Source organism: Crassostrea angulata, chromosome 3 (genome assembly GCF_025612915.1).
Source record: "Crassostrea angulata isolate pt1a10 chromosome 3, ASM2561291v2, whole genome shotgun sequence".
Classification (NCBI taxonomy): domain Eukaryota; kingdom Metazoa; phylum Mollusca; class Bivalvia; order Ostreida; family Ostreidae; genus Magallana; species Magallana angulata.
The window spans coordinates 17,083,384-17,103,757 of record NC_069113.1 but is presented as its reverse complement, the minus strand read 5'-3'; the positions used below and the strand labels follow the sequence as shown (position 1 = coordinate 17,103,757).

Below are 20,374 nucleotides of genomic sequence, written 5' to 3'. Positions count from 1 at the left end.
GGTTTTGCTAGTCAGGTTCGTACGTGCTCCATCTGTTCTTGCTCCATCTGTTCCATGTCTTTACTTTATAAGTTATGAATCAGTCCACAAGTGGATTTTCGTTTAGAGAAATTTTTGAATAAAGAATAATTAAACACTCTCAGTACATGCATCCCTCAGGAGAGGGGGTATTCACTCATTTTACCGTGTCGTTGATGCTAAAATAGTGTTTCATCTTTATTACACATAATTAGCAATTTATATCGTTCTACATTGATGAATAACGGAATAATAATGCTTCGAATATCATCTGATATTAGAGAATTTTCTAATTTAAGACATGAAAAACGTGATTCTAATTTGTAAACAGACTGTTCTTCCATCGTGTTTTCAATACTAGGTTTTCCCGCACTCATGCGCAGTGGCGTTACAAATGGCCGATCACATTAATATTCATCAGACGTGTAGCAATAACTAAAGAAAGAACATGTTTTACGGGCCTAGAGTTTGTGAAACGTCTAATTATAAGAAACATGGTGTATATTTTTACTAAAACTCATGTCAAAAATTTTACTCCAAATACGCCACATATAACTTTAAATTAAAATATGACCAAATCTCATAATTTTTTTTCTAAAATATTGAAAACAATATATATTTACCATAACATCGATTTATAACCTTTAAATGTGTTAAATATTTAGAATAGGTTGGTTTAAAGTGGCGTATGCGTGTCAAAACCTCCAAATAGTGTCATTTTTAGAACTCCAATGCCTTCTCTTTTATAGAGTGGATCTAGGCTCCATATTTTTGTCATAGTCGGTATAAGGTTTAAAGGAAATCAAACCGATTTCAATCAACAAAACGTGGAGAGATGACCCACTTTACTTTAAAAATGTCATTTTATATCCCGACAATTGAACGTTTTAAAGACATACCACAAGTCCGTAAATTCGAGGTTGAAATTGCATTTAGCATTTAACGATGAAGTTTGTTGTGATTGAAATGGCTCAGTGGTTAGAGCACCAGACATTAGGTAACATTATAGAGCTAAGGTTTTTAGGTTATGGGTTCGATACATGTATCAACAAAACTTTAGAATTTTTTTTTATCGTTTGTTAAAATATTCAAAACTGAATATAGTTAGAGATTGTGCTTTTGTAAACTTTGTAATATAACATCATCTAGTATATTTGGTTGAAAAAAAAATAATTTGAATTTTTTTTACGACAAAACCAAATGGGCATTTGCGCTATCTTGTTCCCCCATCTTCTTTGTTTCTTTTTTTAAAATTATCCAGCGTTTTTTAACTTTGTACTATATGTCAGGGACGATCCAGGATTTGTTTAAAGGGGGTATAATATGCTGAAGAAATGAAAAACTTTGACACGAGTTCAAAATTGACCCGATGATTATTTTTCAACGTTTATATAAATATTGAGACCAAAGGTGTTGAGTAAAGACCCTAGTCCGTTGAAAACTGACCTGCAGCGTGGAATTTTGATTCTTGAAACCGGTGTTGTAGAGCAGTTTCTCCCCAAAGTAGCTTCCCCCTGGAAAACCTGCTATATCTTGGAAAACCTGCTATATACCGTAGTAGCCTTTCCTCCTTGGGGGAGGGGGTACTATAAAGTAGTTTTTCCCCATAGGAGGGTTTCGCCTTCACTTTTCGGTTCAGTTTTTATAAAAATTTAATGGAAACCAAGTACCCGGTAAGGATTAAAATCAATGTATAACACCCCCAGGATGGATATACCTGTATTCGTCAGTGCATAATGATTTTCGTTTTGTCGATTTATTGCATTGGTTTTTTATAGACAATGCTGGAACTTAAACCACGCATCATGGAACACATAGAAATTAATTTAGGTAATTAGATGTATTGGATAAATCACTTTTGACAAGTTTGACAAGATATACCTCATATGCCTAACCCTAGCTGTGTTCTAAAGGATCAATTGTCTATTACAATTGAATTGACCTATAAGACCGGTATTGGTTTCTGTCTTTGGAAATAGCATATCTTAATTTTAAGCCATACACATTAAAAACTCTTGGGTTCCAGTTCTCATAATGCATAGTGATTGCAAATAAAGTTTCACGTGCAGTCTTTGTCCGAGCAGTATGAGTATGGGCGCTTTTTTTTTTACTTTATTATCTTTAAATTTATTTTCAGTTCACTTTCTTTAATACGATACCTGTACTTTTTATACGTTTATTTACAACAAGGGACATAATTTAGCAACTATCGAAAGTCTCGCGTGACGCGATTTTAAAGATCGTTTTATGCATCTATTGAAACATTAACACAATATCTTTAAAAAATAATGAATGTTTTACTTTACTTAATTCCCGTATAGAATTATAATTACGATGATGTAATTCTAACTTATGCCGTGTCCCCAATGACGGTAAAAATCGGGTATACGAGTATTTTGTTTTCCTTATTCAGTTTTGAACATGATAAATAAAAATTTATGAAACAGATCCGTATCAGCAAGAAGAACACATTCATTTGCTTTAATCAGTAGCAATGTTTTTACAAGAATTTTTTTTTTATTTTTGTATTTGAACTTATCTATTCCATAACAATTGTACGTGGTGTGGTCCTTAATGTGGAAGGATAAGGCAAAATTTGCAATTGTTTTCAAAACGTGCATAATATTTTCTGAAGTAAATGTAAACGTGGCGGTAAAGACGTTTCTAATCCCGTTTAACAACTAATTTCTTTGGAGATGATACATTTAATTTCGAAAAATGTCATTGTATCGATACTGAAATAAAGCCCTACAGCTTGAACAGGATCGAATGATAGAATATTGTCAGTTATTCATTTATAGAACTAGCAATTGTTGGCAGTTGTCTAACTGACCCATCTACATTTTTCTCTAATCTATAAACCTACCTACAGCATTTTTTGCATAAAATTTCACTAATGCACACGTTCTTTGAAAAGAATTAATTGCATCTACTTTGCAGTACTTCCCCCACAATTGTATCATTTCCTATAGATGCTCTTTCTGGAAAGGCAAACGCAGAATTTTTGCAGGACATGTATTTACAACAAGGGACATAATAGCAACTATCGAAAGTCTCGCGTGACGCGATTTTAAAGATTGTTTTATGCATCTATTGAAACATTAACACAATATCTTTAAAAAATAATGAATGTTTTACTTTACTTAATTCCCGTATAGAATTATAATTACGATGATGTAATTCTAACTTATGCCGTGTCCCCAATGACGGTAAAAATCGGGTATACGAGTATTTTGTTTTCCTTATTCAGTTTTGAACATGATAAATAAAAATTTATGAAACAGATCCGTATCAGCAAGAAGAACACATTCATTTGCTTTAATCAGTAGCAATGTTTTTACAAGAATTTTTTTTTATTTTTGTATTTGAACTTATCTATTCCATAACAATTGTACGTGGTGTGGTCCTTAATGTGGAAGGATAAGGCAAAATTTGCAATTGTTTTCAAAACGTGCATAATATTTTCTGAAGTAAATGTAAACGTGGCGGTAAAGACGTTTCTAATCCCGTTTAACAACTAATTTCTTTGGAGATGATACATTTAATTTCGAAAAATGTCATTGTATCGATACTGAAATAAAGCCCTACAGCTTGAACAGGATCGAATGATAGAATATTGTCAGTTATTCATTTATAGAACTAGCAATTGTTGGCAGTTGTCTAACTGACCCATCTACATTTTTCTCTAATCTATAAACCTACCTACAGCATTTTTTGCATAAAATTTCACTAATGCACACGTTCTTTGAAAAGAATTAATTGCATCTACTTTGCAGTACTTCTCCCACAATTGTATCATTTCCTATAGATGCTCTTTCTGGAAAGGCAAACGCAGAATTTTTGCAGGGCATGATTTTTTTTAACGTGGCACCTATTTCAGGTAACACAGAGTTAATGATTCTTGTATTCAAACAAAGCGTGCTTACACTAAGGTATAGTTACGGTTGAGTGCTTTCTTTTTCGCTATGTTTAGTGATTTTTATTTTTTTTAAACATATTTCTTTAGATGGTCAACAAAATAACCCTCAGATCTTCCTAAGATTTTAAAATATGATTTATCTACTAGCTATAAATTATAATTTAGAAAAATCCATGCATGCATCCTTTTAAATTTGAGTATTTCCCTATATTTTATATAGAGTTCTTCCTCCAAAGGAGATCAAAACAGTCTAAAAATGGCCACGACCATCGAACCCTCTTAATAAGAACAATTCTTCTATTGGTTTATATGGTTACATGAACTAAATGTACCTTTATGTCCAGGAATATCCTCTTTCTTATAATTGACGATGTGTGTAAATACAAAATTTACAATACTTCCTTATTTTTATTTTATATTTTAACACTTACCCAGTGAATGGAAACTCTCAGAAGTATTGTACATTTTTCTGATGTGTGTAAATACAAAATTAACTGTTGTATTTGATATTGTGAATTGTGTTCTTACACCCAATAAACTGTATTTTCAAAATATTGTCATATTCATCTGAGTAAATTTACAGGCAAAAAAAACCCCAGATTTCGTATACATTAGTTTTGAAACATGCTGCATGTATACTTCCATGCATACTCATTCCTTTACAATGCTACATGTATAGTACATGTAACTATCAATATTCATCTTATAAATCGGTATTTTTTTGAGTAGTTTAAAGTACTATATACTCGTAAAACGTTTACATGTTACATGTATATACTATAAACATGTATGATGAACAAGATTGAAAAAATACCCGGTTTTTTCTATAAATAAAAATTATGCATTAAAGAATATCAACATGTAGCAACTTAATTGTAGTACAGTTTGTCGATCATGCAATTTTTCTTCAATTTAATTTATTGAATAAGTTTTTCTCAAGCAAACAGATGATTACATGCGTAAGGGTAGCTACATGTATTAGGTGCAGTCCTTTCCTGTAGATTTTTCAGAGTTTGAAAACTTTCGTCAATGAAATTGTTATATTAAGTGCTTCAGAATGTCAGACATCCCTTTGAGATAACCACGAAAAAGTGTCTGAGAGTTTTAATTATATGTTTATTTATTTAAATTACGTAAAACAAGTTCCAGTTCAGAGACGGTTCAAACCTTTGTAATTGGGGTCAATTCTCAACAAGATTTTTTATGGACGCAGGTCATCAGAGATAAAAAAGAAATTCAAGCTGTTAAAATTAAATCCCGGGTATAAATTTCTTGCCTTTTGGTATCAATATTCAACATTGAAACATTGTGATATCCACTTGGCAAGTAAATTCTAAAAAAAAAAATTACACTACTTACACGCTAAAATAAATCGTATCATTTAAATCAATTTACAGTATTAACAATAGAATTAAACCATTTTACTTATCTATTTGGGAGAAATTAATTTAATCTAATTAAAACCTTTCGATTAATTTGTTATTCATTAATATTTGTCTTGAAAATGAATAAGTGAATTAAAATCAAACCATCTTAAAAAATAACAATATTTATATTAAAGGTCTCGAAAATGATCACGAAACATTAAATAAAAAATTCAATGCATCACCGTCAGAAGCAGGAAAACACCGATCTAAAAATAGAATCGGTAGGACAACAAAATAGTCCGTTAAAATGAAAAACACAAGTTAATGCAATGAATTAACATAATTCACAAAATATCATTAATTACATATATCAAAGTATCTTTCATTAAATATAAAATGAAATATTTATGAACCTTTCGAAACAAATCAGAAGGACTATATTTTATAATAAAAACCTCACGCCTAGTTTAGACTCCCTATTTCACAGTATGATAGGGTCTACTCAGCGCCCTGGCGCCAGAAATCGGTGTTAATATTGCCCGTTTTGGGACCGGGGATCCCGGGGGGACACCCGTGTCCCCAAGAATCCGGTGTCCTTTGGGTGTAACAAGTCCTAGTTTGGGCGCTAGGCGCTCAGTTTAGACTCCCTATTTTACAGTATGATAGGGTCTACTCAGCGCCCTGGCGCCAGAAATCGGTGTTAATATTGCCCGTTTTGGGACCGGGGATCCCGGGGGGACACCCGTGCCCCCAGGAATCCGGTGTCCCTTGGGTGTAACAAGTCCTAGTTTGGGCGCTAGGCGCTGTGTTTAGACTCCCTGTTTCACAGTATGATAGGGTCTACTCAGCGCCCTGGCGCCAGAAATCGGTGTTAATATTGCCCGTTTTGGGACCGGGGATCCCGGGGGGACACCCGTGCCCCCAAGAATCCGGTGTCCCTTGGGTGTAACAAGTCCTAGTTTGGGCGATAGGCGCTCTGTTTAGACTCCCTATTTCACAGTATGATAGGGTCTACTCAGCGCCGTGGCGCCAGAAATCGGTGTTAATATTGCCCGTTTTGGGACTGAGGATCCCGGGGGGACACCCGTGCCCCCAAGAATCCGGTGTCCCTTGGGTGTAACAAGTCCTAGTTTGGGCGCTAGGCGCTCTGTTTAAAAATCTTTTTTTTTAATCGGGATCGGAAAATTCCGTTTGTATAGTCGATAAATGTAAACAAACTTCGTTATTGCTGAGTAGCTTATTGCTGAGTAGCTTGACTTTGGTCTCTGCAAGACCACAATCCATATCAGAGGACCATAAAGTCTAAAATGTCGAAAAAGAAAATAAGTCTGACTAGATTAAAGACTGTCGCTGAAAAAGGTGGCGAGAGGAAACCCAAACAAATCACAATTTCAAAGTTCTTCTCGGCTCCCAAGTCGCCTGTCGTTGCGCAAGAGGAGAGAGGGGATGCTCCTGTTGTCGTCGTTGTTGACGATGAATCACTAAAGAAACAAGATACAGCGGTAAGACAGATCTAATCCGGGGATAGGTGATTGAAGCAGTACTCAAGCTTTATGTTGGTCACTACTGGTGCTGACAAATCAATACATTGAAATAGCATAATTTACAAGACAATTAGGCTAATCACCTACATCAATGTTTTTAAATTTGTTTTTATCTACACATAATATTTATATTCACTTAATATTAACTGCTAATTTTTAGTGTAAAAAAGGAGGAAAGAAAAGATTAAAAGAAAATGGCCAAGTAACACATGAAAGCAAAAGAAAATGTGTCCGCTCCAGTGATAACCAACCTTCTACCTCAAATGACCTACCTATCTCATCCAAGGAAGAATTCAGTACGCAGGATAAACACACCAGATTGTCAGCCTCCACTCAAACCAAACTAGACAGGTTTCAGTCAGATGAGGTCGTAGACTCTACAGAGATCAGAGATATAACATCCTATGTCCCAAGGCAATCTATAGTTAACATTAGTATTGACAATGATCTGAATGAAGTCGGTAAAAATGCTGTTATTCCTGTAAGTGACGATGATGATGAACCTTCTACCTCAGAACCGGGTTTCAGTTTAAAGAAGTTTGCTGCCACTCAGAGCAAGCACAGTGGAAAGACCTCTGTCAATAAAAGAACCAAGACCAAATACACTCCCCTAGAGCAGCAGTATATAGAACTAAAGGAGAAGTACCCAGACACACTGCTGTTTGTGGAGTGTGGATACAAGTACAGGTTCTTTGGGGAAGATGCCGAGGTTTGTATTGTATATGTACTAACATTGACATGATTGAGATTGTTATATTTTTTTAAAAGCTTTTTTATGGTAGTACATGTATCCTACAAATACCGAAGGACTGTTTATTACAAAATCAGATTAATATTAGTAATTTGAAAAATTGTCATACCTACTTGTACTGTTTTACTCATTCTGTATAGTTTATGTCCAATTTCCAGAATGCTGCCCATGTATTAAAGATCTACTGCCACCTGGACCATAACTTCATGACGGCCAGCATCCCTGTCCATCGCCTGTTTGTCCATGTCAGGAGACTAGTAGCCGCGGGGTATAAGGTTTGGAATTTGATATTCTAGGTATTTAGCCAGTACAAATGATAAACCAACCATAATATATACCTGTATTTACCATTTATGCAGAGATAAAATTGCTACCGTATTCAAAATATTTCATAGTAGATGCACATATAAATTGAAAACCTTACACATACTGGTACATATGATGATTACCAGTAGATGATTTATATGTATTATGTATGTCTTAACAATGGAGCCTGGTTTATCTGGACTCCTTTTATTCCTAATTAAATCCTACTTAAATTAGCTGGATATTAAAGTGAAGCATCAGGATATCCCAAAGTGGGTGCTATTGTCTTAATACTTAGTAAAGATTTATATGATGAAATGCTTTCTCTTGTAGGTGGGGGTAGTGAAGCAGATGGAGACAGCGGCCCTGAAGGCCTGTGGGGACAACAAAAGTGGGCCGTTCACCCGACAACTAACAGCCATGTACACCAAGTCTACCTTGTTTGGTCAAGATATCCTCTCTGTAGATTCTACCAATTTGAGGGTTTAATGGGTTATTCCCCTTTTAATTTCATTCTCACAGATTTTTTTTGCCATGAACTTGTCTTGTAATGGTCTTCATATATGTCAAAGTTAATCTACTTATGATCTATCACAAAATTTAATCATTTTTAATCAGTAAATCACTGGTTATTAAACTGTTAATTCAAGAGGCTATGAGTAAGATATTGCCTCTTTCTATAACATTTACATTAAATATGAAGTAAGTTCAGCAACCTTGCCTCAATTCAAACTTTGAGAGTATAGGTATCTCTAAGAGTTTATGAATTTTCTTTAATGTATCAAACATGTGGACCCAGTTAATTTCTCAGAGGAACTTCAAGGGGAGATAAATGTGGAGGAGAGCTGTAGCAGCGAGTACCTGATGTGTGTGTATGATGTTCCTTGTGACCGGGACGTCAAGCACCAAACTATAGGTATCCTTGTAAGTCTGATACTTATACAGGTACAGAGGTAGAGTTTGAATATACTAAAAAATGTTACTTAAGCAAGCCTGCGCTCGATGTTTCCTAGTGGAAAAACCATCGGAAAACACCCAAATTTTGCTACAAAACATCAAATTATCAAAATAGGCAATCTTCATGACATCATTTCTATGTTATGACGTCACTGTGGTGATAACTTTTTACACCCTTATTTTCAATACAATTTTAACTATCTTCCACCTTATTTTTAAAGCTCGTTATAAAACTTTAATTTTGGGGGTGAGATATGCATAATACCGCACATAGCCCTTTATCATAATGATGAATGTAACCCTGTTAAATTGAGGAGGATTATTTCTGATAGAATATCTTCTCCTTATAAGTCTGTGACTTATTGTTTATTATAAGTCAGCTTACACAATATTTTTACATCAGTATTCTTGTGTTTTAGGCTGTGCAGCCATCGACGGGGGACGTAATCTATGACAGCTTTGAAGACTCGGATCTCCGGAGTCAGCTGGAGACAAGAATCCTCCACATTCAGCCTGTGGAACTCCTCAGCAGTAAGACACTCTCTGATGCCACCCAGAAACTATTGTCAGACATTGCAACGATGAGGTAACTGTCTTAGAAAAGATGTAGACATTTTTTTTATATCAAGAAAAAGAAATACCGGTACATTATGAATCTGTTTAGATTCTATCCTAAGGAACTTAATTTTGTTGAAATTGAAAAATATCTTCAAGAACAGTTATTGTTGTTGTAATAGAAGTTAAGATTGATAAATTGGTAAATGTAATACATTGAATTTACCTTAGATGTATAAAAATAAGTTGATTTTGAAGAGTTCTGGTTTTAAAAGGGGATTTGTCCAAATGTAAGTTTTCAATAAAATAATCTTATCTGAACCTTTTATCACAGATCGACTGATGATGATAGATTACGACAAGAGTTTTGCGATGATGAGGTGTTTGAATTCAGATCAGCATTTACAAGAGTGTCTGACTTTTACAAGAAGCATGCGAAAGGTAGATTATATATATCTTGAGTGTTTACATACATGCTTAATGTTTCAAGCATAAAGACATAAATATTTTGGGGATTATGGAAAAAAAACTATGTTCCTATTTATCATTAGGATTTAATGGTAGTATATATGCCTCTGCGTGTATGTTTTGTAGACCCCTCAGTGCTACAGCTAGTGATCAATCTTCCCTATGCTGTCATTAGCTGTCTAGCTGCTGTGCTGAATTATTTAGAAGATTTTGGCCTTCAGAAGGCTTTACAGGACACAAGGTACTAGTAATTGAGTCGAAAGAGCTGGTAGGAACTTCTCTTGGAATAACATTATTGTAAACACAATGGCCAACCTCCCAAACACTAACTGACCATAGGCTAATTCATTAAACTATTCTTGTTTTTATGAATATTTTTGTATTCTCAATTATCAAGTGAGAAAGTGAAAATCTTTAGCTTTTTGAAGTATAAACAAAGAAAATGTTAGGAAACATAGATGAAATAATTTCTTACAAGAGTAAACAATTCATTTCAGTAACTTCAGCCAGTTTTCTGAAAAGTCCAAGTATCTTTATCTGCCTGGGAACACGGTGAGAAATCTGGAACTCTTCTCTAACCAGAACGATGGCAAAGAGAAGAACTCTGTCTATTGGTTGATGAATCAGACTGTGACAAAGTATGGAAGCAGGAAACTCAAGGCCTGGCTAGCCTGCCCCTTAAAGGACAACAAGTAAGGAATAAGTTGCTGTAGACTTCTTGATAAAGTTCTCTAGTTTTAAAGGCAGTTTGTCCACATATCTGAAATTAGCAGGGCTTTGCAAAAATATTTTTTATACAGTTGTTTAGTGTTACACTTGTAGATAAACATTCTTAAATGCATTAGCGTTATGCTTCACATTTGCTGTACATATATGTACATGCGCATGTATTTAATAATATTGTTTATCTAGTAATGCATAAAAAATGTTTTCCTTGAAAAGAGTTCTTTGACTGTTATACTAGTAAATTGTGTTTTGCAAGTCATTAAAAATATTTTCTCTAAATAAAAAAAAAAAAAAAGTTATACTGTACATTTCTGTTTTCAGAGAAATTCTTCAGAGACAGGAAGCAGTGAATACAATACTAGACAATTTCAACTGTAGTGTTTTAACCAAACTAAGGAGTGTCCTTGGAAAATCACCAGACTTAGAGAGAGGACTTTGCTCAATATACCATGAAAAGGTTTGTTTCAAAAATTTAATTTGAATAAAGCTAATTGATCAAGCATAATGACTCCATATTACATGTAACTTATCCTAACATCTTTGTTTCTAAGCATATTGTCCTGTTTGCCAGTAAGAAAAAAATCTTGATAAATAAATGACAATAGTAGAAAGATACAGTCTTTATTAAGCAAGAAAGCTTCACTGAACATTAAAAAAATAACAGATTAACAGTGTACATGTATGTCAGGTTTTTTTTTCTATTTGCTTTCAGTGTAGTGTACAAGAATTGTATGCAGTCTGTAGGTCCCTATCAGCAGCTCTATGTGAAGTCGAGGCCATGAAGAAATGGTTGACGGAGAATTCCTGCTCATTATTGCTTACTTTATTCAGTGAAATTCCAATTCTACTCTCAGATGTCAAGCAATTTAAGGAAGCACTCAACGAAGCTGCTGTCAAGTTAGTTATAATGAACAATATGATAATGTGTATTAGACAACACTTAGCAGTAATTATATACATGTATGTATAAAAAACATGTTTACTGCCAAAAAGATGTATTAGTAAATAATTTGTATAGTAAAGGGTTTTTATAGTCTAGCTATTCCACAAAGACTGTATCAGACACACATTTTATCAATACAATAGCAGAACCATACAGAAAACTTTATTTGTTTTAGAGCTAATGATAAGACCAATATTTTCACTAATGAGGAAGATTTCCCAGACATTAGAAAGAGGAAGAATCAGATTGAGACTGTCAGGAGAGAAATCGTTGATCATCGACGGGAAGTTAGAATCGCGCTTCGTCAGCCATCTCTGGAATATGTCACAGTAATGGGAGTAGAGGTTAGTGTTTAATTTTCATCACTCTGCTTTTGAATTTGTTATAAAACTTTGAAAAAGAATTACTTAATGTATATGTATATTACTTTCATTCAGCCTGGCGTGGTTGTTGTTTAGTGATGCTTTGCACTGTCCTTAATATAACTATGTGACTTATTGAATAAAAATCATAGAAATAATGAAAACATTAATTGCAGCTTTTTCTAACTTAGAACATGTGTAGCATATATTTTGATATGAAATTTGGTTTGCCTTCAGTATCTTATAGAAGTGAAGAATGCCCACATGAACCTGGTGCCCAAAGACTGGTTCAAAATCAACAGGTACTAGTAATCATTTTTTTGTATTAGTAAAATTTTATGTAGATATTTAAGCATTGTGAGATTAGGACAAATTAAAAAGGAATAGAAACTGCATTTTATTTAACAATGACCATATATATAAGTGATTTTGAAAAAAAAAAATAGCACTAAAATATCGAAATTAAATCCTCAACGAATATTTCTGCTTCTACAGAATATCTATCAAGATTCTTTTCATTCTCAGCACAAAGGCTGTGGGCAGATTTCACTCGCCGTTCATTCAGGAGAAAGTGAAGGAACTGAGCCAGTTACAGGAACAGCTGGTGCTAGACTCCCAGGCAGCATGGCTGTCATTTTTACAGTGAGCTCTTGATTTTGAATCTACATTTTGGTGTACCTTGTAAATCTTTTATTAAGTAATCACTGTTGAAGAAATAAAGGTTCATTACAAAGTAGTTTCATATTAAATGACAATTACATACAGTATCATTATATGTAAAATGTTTTTTTTAATGACATAGAGAATAATAATGAAATTTGTGAAGATGATTTTCATAAAAAAACATGATGTGTTTTTCAGACAGTTTAATGATGGATTTAGGAGATACAAAAAAGCAGTAGATCATCTGGCTTCCTTTGATTGCTTGTTTTCCTTGGCTTCTGTGGCTAAGGGTCAAGGCTTCTGCAGGTACAGTACTGCAAATAAATTGTTCATACTCATCTACATTCTACAGATTAATGTCTGTCCGTAAACATTTAACATAAGGTGATATATAAATTGGAATTTGATCACAATTGAAACTCTATTCTATGATGTTCATCAAGTAATGCAAACTAATTGTGTGCCAATATTTCACTCAGTAGAATCACATCAATACATAATGATACTGGTAGACCCTCAAATCAGGATTTTGAATTATACCAAAAAAAAAAAAAGATGTAGAATTTCATCCCAAGTACCTAAAATAGACGTGGTGGATAGCTATATTGTACTGTGTTAAATTGTATGTCAACGAGTATATTGGTAAATATGAAGTGCCATTAAAGCACACAGCATTTATGTGTATATGAATGTCTTTGTGACAATGTGTTTGTAGGCCAGAACTGGTTGCTGATGATATGTGTATTGAGATCAGACAAGGTAGACACCCTGTGATCCAGCACCTGATTGGAGAGGGGGGCCAGTACGTGGCCAATGACACAGATTTACAGGTAAGTGTGTGTAATATACTGCTCTATGTAACACCTGTATCATTGAGGAGGGTCAGTACTTGTCCAATGATACACATCTGGGTGTGGGTGTGCTATATATCAATATATTTCTACCAATAAGGTAAAGGTAAAAATCAAAAACACAATTTGAAAAATATATGACATAAAAGCTCTGTAATACACATATGAATTTATCTGTGGGTGTAATTTTTCACATGTTATGAGTAGGGTTCTGCAGAGAGAGTAATGATAATCACAGGCCCCAACATGGGAGGTAAAAGTTCCTACATCAAACAAGTGGCCATCATCTGTATCTTGGCTCAGATAGGATCCTATGTACCAGCCGAATCTGCTAGATTAGGCATCCTGGATGCTGTTTTTACAAGGTAAATGAAAGAGTGATAAGACCCAATCTTTTACGTACAGAACATTAGGAGAGTCAAACTCATGCATGAACATAAATAATCTTGGTAGAAAATGTAAGATGTACAAAAGTTTTTGGGGTACTATGAATTTTTTTTACAACTTCTTTAAAAATTCTTGAATCCAAAGATATAGGGATAAAGTAAATAAATTCATAGGTTCTCAGGAGTTTTTTTGTTAGCCAGGTTCACTGTAAGTAGGGAGCCATTTGTTTGATTCATTGCATGATTGTAAGTTGTTTCTGGTACATGTACTTATTCTTAAGTTACTGTATTAAGCAATAAATTTTGTGTAGAATTTCTGTTTTGACATGATCAACAACTGTATTTGTTCTAAAGGAGTATTTTAAAAGTGTTTGTGACTGTTTACAAGGATGGGGGCGGCTGATGAGATTTTCAGTGGGCGTAGCACCTTCATGGTGGAACTTCAGGAGACGTCGGACATTTTATCTCAAGCCACCTCCCGCTCCCTGGTCATTCTGGATGAACTGGGCAGGGGAACCAGTACACATGATGGTGTGGCCATCGCATACGCCACTCTGGACTACTTTATATCAAAGGTAGAGTACTTAAAATACATGAAAAATTGCATTAATAACATTAATTGAATTTATCTTTTGCACACAACTGTGTTTGCGAAAAAGTTAAACGTAATCTGCGAAAAATAATAAGATCTACCTACTGGCAATCTTGTACAATGCATTTTGAAAATAATATTAAGATTATGAGTATGATGTTGAGATTTGTTATTAACCATAGATTTTTTTTGGTATTTCAGATTCAGAGTCTAACATTATTTGTTACACATTATCCTATTTTGGCTGAGTATGAAAAGCTTTACCCAACTAATGTTGGAAACTTTCACATGGGATTCATTGTCAATGAAACTGATACATCAGGTACTGTTTCGATATAAGTTGAAATATGGGATATGAGAAAATGGTCTGTTAAAAAAATTAATGCATGAACATGCACTCTAACCTAATATATCACACACAAGTCCTGCTCACTATTTATATCATATTAGATGATTAATTTTGTTGAAATCCATCTGAGAATTGCCTTGCTAGCGTTATTGTATTGAGTTGCCATTAATGTCATTTAAATGTTTACATGCAGATGATAATGATGCTAGTTAGTAGTAGTGATTTGTATATTTTAAACAACCTAGATGTTGAGAGGGATAACGTGATAGTGAATATGTACTTGTATTGGAATCATGCTGATCATTATGTAACACACATAATATAGGAGAAAGTGCAACTGTGAAACAATTTTATATGTAAGCTTTGTGATAAGATTTCCTTTACATGTACATAAAATATGCTTTTTAAATATTTGACATTGTAAGAATGATGACATTATAACCTTTCTATCCATTGCTGAATGCAGCTAGTGATGACCGGAAGCAGACCATTACTTTCTTGTACCAACTGGTCCGAGGAATGGCAGCTCGGAGTTATGGATTAAATGTAGCCAGGCTTGCTGGTATACATCATGACATCATCCAGGGAGCAGAGCTGTTGTCATCACAGTTAGAAGAGAGGATTCAGAAGAGAAGGTTTGTACCTCAGAACACCATGCAGGATACCGTGGTTTTATTAATATTTGTTGGCATCAATGTTTCGTCGAATCGGACTTAGCAAAAGGTTTTAAATATACATAATTTGTGGCCAGTGATCCTATCAACATTGCTTTATAATGACCATTTACTCAGCATCAAAATCTGTTAGATATGGTACTAAACATACATGTATATTTTTGAAATGACTGTAACTGTTAAGTATACTGTAGAAGTAGAAATATTCGTGGAGGATTTAATTTCATTTTTTTCTTTGGCAGTACATGTACATGTATAAATCAACAACACTAAATCCATGACGAATTTTTAACCAAAGTATTAATGAATACAAAGATATTACGATAGAACAAAATTAAATGCCAACAGAATTTTATTTGGTTAAAAAACAACGAAAATATGTTCTTCTACAGTACATGTATCACATGTCTTAGGTCCTTGGGGGATTTAACTAAATGATGTTAACATGAAAATGTAGGAGTTGTTATTTCCATACCCTTCTATACAACACATACATGTAGTTTCATACAATTTATTTTTTTTCCACATCCAAATAACACCACCCCCAGTAACAAATGCTAACAATAAATCTGTTGTCTACAATTCACCTAATATAGTGAATGTAACAAAGTATTCTAATAGGAAATTGAAAAGGGTACATACAATATCCTTTTTAATGAATTGTGATTCTAAATATTAGAAATACATGTAGAGCATAAAGATGACTTCAACTCATCTACTTTAAAAACATTTTTAAAACTTAAGCATTTTAAAAACTTTTTAATTACAAAAAGTATATTTTTCTCTCAGATTTCAGTTAGAGGCCTTCCAGAACCTGATGTCAACAACACGTGACCAGGAATTGATTGAATATACCAAGACATTCATTAAATCTTATGACGCAGCTGATAGAAATTATCAATGTTAGACTGAATAATGACACTGTGGTTGTATGGATTTTTGCTGCCGATAGAAAATAAAATTAATAATTTTTCATACAAAGTGGGTTTTTTTTTTCATTGACCAGTTCATGATTAACACAACAAATTTTGAAAGTATGGAAGCTGTGACAAAGCATCTACCTACAAAATATTCATAAACACTGTAGGTCGTATGAAATAACAACGCTGATTATTGACTTGCATACTTGCTTGTTCACATGCACATACATTCTCTAAATATGAACGTACAAATGTGTAATCTGATTCAATGTGCGTCGTCAACTCTGCTCTTGGAGCTGCAATTCAGGGATCTGTTTTACAGCGTAAACTAGAACGATTTTCCGAAACGTTACACCAGGTCTGTAAGTTAACAAACACAATGTCTACAACATCTCCCACTGGGAGTTTTAGTGAAGAATGAGGAAAATATCCGCCCACTTCAGCAAAGAAACGCTTGATCTGTTCTAGCTTATCAGCACTTTTGGTAAAATCAACATAAGTGCCAGTTTTGACCAAGAACTCGATAGTCCAAACATCAACGGTCAATCTCCCAGAAACTAGGTCATCTCTCAGAGATTCCAGCACCTGAAGTTCCGATCCCTCCACGTCTATTGAAAGATAATGCACGTGATGCACGTCTATCTTATTCAGCACAGACATCATTGGGTAGCACGGCACCTTTATGACCTCGGGGCTGTTAAGCAGCCGTTCGGGTTTCTCGGCATCAGTTCTCGCGCCAAAGATGTCGTCCTTCACGAAGTCAACACTTTTTTCGGTATTGGAGATACATCCACACAGTCTCCAGACATTCCGCATGTGGCTGTCGATTTGTCGACACAAGTCGGGGTTTGCTTCGACCAGAAGACCGTACCATCCATGTTTTCGCTCCAACCAGAGGGTGTTAGAGTGGTGAACCCCATCGAACGCTCCTATTTCTATAAAGAAGCCGCCAGTTTTATGGAATATATCGAACACCGCCTCATGCCCCGCTTGTGAGTATTTATCGTCAAGATTGTTTTCAATTTGTAATGGATTAGGAGCTATCAAATGTTTTTCGAGGTCGTTGTTAGCGTAGTTGTAAAAGATGTAAACTAGCGAGAATGTAAAAATAGCCACAAAACCTATCAGTCGGTTGTTTTTCTTCCAGTACTTTGCCAAACTGAAACAAAGAGGTGGTTTTTAGAATACTAGTATTGTTTGACTACACAGGCGTGTATTATTAGGTTGGGGTTAACTTTTTTCTATTATAAAAAATCGGGTAACGTCAGGTGCCTGTGTTAGTCTATAGGCCCTAACCTATATGAAATTAGAGAGCATTTGAATGACCAAACTCATGTTCACCCATTCACATGAGCATTCTTTTTACAGAATTGATTTGACTCCATTCCCCCTCTTTTTTTATAAAGCACATTTTAGAAAAGACGCATCGAATTTTTAATGTATGGACAAAGTCTGTACCTACACAATATGCATATGCTCTGTACGGTCTTATGAAATATTAAAGCTGAATATTGACTTGTATACTTGCTTGTTCCTATGCAAAATATTTGATATGTGTCGAATATTACTTTTTTTTAAGTTGGCTATTTCAGTGAATAGTTTTCAACTTACTTTGTGTGGCTATAAGTGTGGATAACGGAAAAATTACAAAATGTCGCCTTATTATTATGATATCTTTCCAATCTGAAAATATTGAATGAGCCAGGTCCGTAAAATTCGGGGAAGGGGGGGGGGTGGCTTTTGTGGCCGGCTAAAAGTACGAAAACTCCTTTTATTTTCCTAATAACAGCTAAAATTTGAAGTGACCCCCACCCCCCCTTCCCATCCGAGCAACAGAATGGCTTTACTCCGGCTTTATTACAATGAATTTTATCCCCCATTTCTAAACAGTGAACTATTTTTTCACGAGTAAACCTTTCTTTAAGCACGTCAATGTAAATTTTGCAAGTGAATTATTTATTAAAAATTGCAGCATTTAAAATCTTAAGAGTTTCAAATCTTCAGTACAAGAAACATTCGTCTTCATCGTGGCATTCATCTTTTTTGCAAAGCATGCATGGTCATTTAAGTACATACATGTATACCGGTATTCTGTTAAGTTATGGTAAAAAAAAATAAAGTTTTTCTTTTCTTACCAGTGATCGGGGGTAGTCCCCATGTTGAGCACCGACGTGTTTGGAAACAGACTGAGAACATACTGTTTTTGTTATGGATTTAATGTATACAATCTTCTTTAAAAATCGTTAATGCTGGTGTATATGACAGTTCCATTGAGTTTAACAAAAGGGCATTTAAACTCTGAAAACGCTGAACTCCCTCCCTGCCAAAAATTAAAAGTCAGCGTGTGTAATTCTGTATTTATTATAAGGTTATTAGGTCACCTGAATGTTCAGTTCAACGCATTACAAAAGGGCACTCGGGACTAGGGTGTGAGGGAAATTTTGTTTGCGATGGGGATGCTTATTTTCAGTAACCTTTCTTTGTAAATTTTGTAAGTTTAATGAATTTCCAAAGGAGAGGGTTCAAAACCTCTTATCCCCTCTAGATCTCTATGCGCAAACGGTTAGTCGTGTGACCTTTTGATATCCGTTTTCGCCCATAGGGTAACATCCGATTCAAGTCCCCGTTATGTTTAATATTTTGTACCAAGCCTACGAGTTTATTATCAGGTTGTGGAAATGCATTTATGATTCATTATTGTTCTGTTAACTGTATTTTCGTCAGAGTAAAAAAAATTGTATGATCGATTATTGAATTTTATAACTCGCTACGTCGTTGACATTCGCACGATATACATGTACCAGTACGGTACTACCGTATTTCGAACGCTCTGTTTTCTTTTTAAGGTCTTCCGTTTCCAACGGAAGACCTTTCTATTATTGTGCGGGAAAAAATTAAGATTATTCTTATTTTTCTTTTTTTTTTTTTGTTTCCTAGACGCGAGCTTTGAGGCTTCATATCTTGCTCATTTCTGAACGGTTTTTGCTCAAATTTTCAGGGCTAATGTACTTTACAAAACACTATCTTAAGCAATTCATAAAATGTAGAATTCCCTTTCCGTTAAAGAGTTATTCCCCTTTTAAATTTTTTTAGGGCCTTTTGTTTCCAGACAAAGGCTCCGAGACAGGGAATGGGAATCCAACGAATTTGAATAACAGAGACATTGTAGTTGTGCACATCTGTTTTTGTTTTTAGATTACGTTTTTTATTTAGGAAAAGGTAGGGGGTCAAAAAACAGGATTAAAAAAAGTGCAAAAATTTAGACATGTTTTCCTTTATATCTTTTAAACGAAAAACATTTTGTTAAGACATGTAGAATAAAAGTTGTGCAAAATATCAAGGGCTTTCATTTGACACCAATAAAAAAGGGCTGGCCCCTTAAATTAAGGGCCAATGGTCCCTAAAAAAATTTGCTTAATAACTCAAAAACGGTTAGGATTTTGATATGGCTGTCGCTGGAAAAGTTGTTTGTTGGGATCTCATAAAGGTCGTTACAAAGTTATTTTATATGAGATTTGTGTAGTATGACTGTAAAAAGCTTTACATGTTAACATGTACCTGTTTTCATTTGACAAGTTAACGAAAGTCTTTGCGCGTACAACTGGCATAAAGTTACCGCAGAAAGTATGCTGGCTTATACAAACGGCATTAATTCATAAGAATTTTTTTTTTAGAATACGTGCTTTATTTTAGGAGTTTAAGTTATTGTTGTTAAGTTCTTATAATCCTTAAAAACTGGATTTGGGAAACAAATGATTGTTTTTTTTTCTAGTAAACCACAAAATATGGAATGAAAAAAAATCTATGCATTACATTTTAGTTATTAACTCGATGCATTTAAAATCTACCTTGAATCAGAGCTGTGTGTGTGTACCATTACGTAAGCTCTCCCTCGCCCGCGGCCGAGAAAATCGGTCACCATGGTCGCGGCTGGACTACCTAGCGGTCAGCGGTTATCTAATACACGAGAGTTGTGTCTCTCATATATGAGTTTATTTATCCGCGAACTCAAGAATTGTTTTC

The 20,374-nt window shown here is 34.5% G+C and overlaps 3 protein-coding genes across 3 annotated transcripts in view; 2 read left to right on the top strand and 1 right to left on the bottom strand.

Annotated features, from left to right (window-relative positions):
- Window positions 1-6,451: 6,451 nt before the first annotated feature.
- On the top strand, window positions 6,452-16,359 carry LOC128176400 (DNA mismatch repair protein Msh3-like). The gene is made up of 21 exons (XM_052842701.1): window positions 6,452-6,806; window positions 7,009-7,557; window positions 7,758-7,874; window positions 8,239-8,358; window positions 8,695-8,829; window positions 9,282-9,448; window positions 9,752-9,858; window positions 10,012-10,126; window positions 10,383-10,577; window positions 10,933-11,068; window positions 11,324-11,508; window positions 11,730-11,898; window positions 12,154-12,218; window positions 12,442-12,558; window positions 12,778-12,885; window positions 13,295-13,409; window positions 13,638-13,795; window positions 14,205-14,391; window positions 14,610-14,730; window positions 15,224-15,392; window positions 16,221-16,359. The coding sequence occupies exons 1-21, from the start codon at window positions 6,612-6,614 to the stop codon at window positions 16,336-16,338; spliced, it is 3,348 nt and encodes a 1,115-aa protein (XP_052698661.1). The 5' UTR covers window positions 6,452-6,611; the 3' UTR covers window positions 16,339-16,359.
- Window positions 15,964-18,545, bottom strand: LOC128176401 (uncharacterized). The gene is made up of 2 exons (XM_052842702.1): window positions 18,487-18,545; window positions 15,964-17,510 (listed from the first exon to the last, which is right to left on the bottom strand). The coding sequence occupies exons 1-2, from the start codon at window positions 18,507-18,509 to the stop codon at window positions 16,655-16,657; spliced, it is 879 nt and encodes a 292-aa protein (XP_052698662.1). The 5' UTR covers window positions 18,510-18,545; the 3' UTR covers window positions 15,964-16,654.
- The window catches only part of LOC128176402 (uncharacterized), a 30,997-nt gene continuing 27,828 nt past the window's right edge, over window positions 17,206-20,374 (top strand). The window contains exon 1 of the transcript XR_008242785.1: window positions 17,206-17,343. The gene's annotated coding sequence lies outside the window, so the exon portion shown is untranslated. The remainder of the gene's footprint in view (window positions 17,344-20,374) is intronic.

Bases quoted from the DNA above. Each gene is read 5' to 3' on its own strand.
- LOC128176401 (XM_052842702.1), bottom strand. From the start codon at position 18,509: ATGGGGACTACCCCCGATCACTG. The intron at 17,511-18,486 runs GTAAGAAAAGAA...TCTTTGTTTCAG, and splicing joins GGGACTACCCCCGATCACTG to TTTGGCAAAGTACTGGAAGA.
- LOC128176400 (XM_052842701.1), top strand. From the start codon at position 6,612: ATGTCGAAAAAGAAAATAAGTCTGACTAGATTAAAGACTGTCGCTGAA. The intron at 6,807-7,008 runs GTAAGACAGATC...GCTAATTTTTAG, and splicing joins TAAAGAAACAAGATACAGCG to TGTAAAAAAGGAGGAAAGAA. The intron at 9,859-10,011 runs GTAGATTATATA...TATGTTTTGTAG, and splicing joins TTACAAGAAGCATGCGAAAG to ACCCCTCAGTGCTACAGCTA.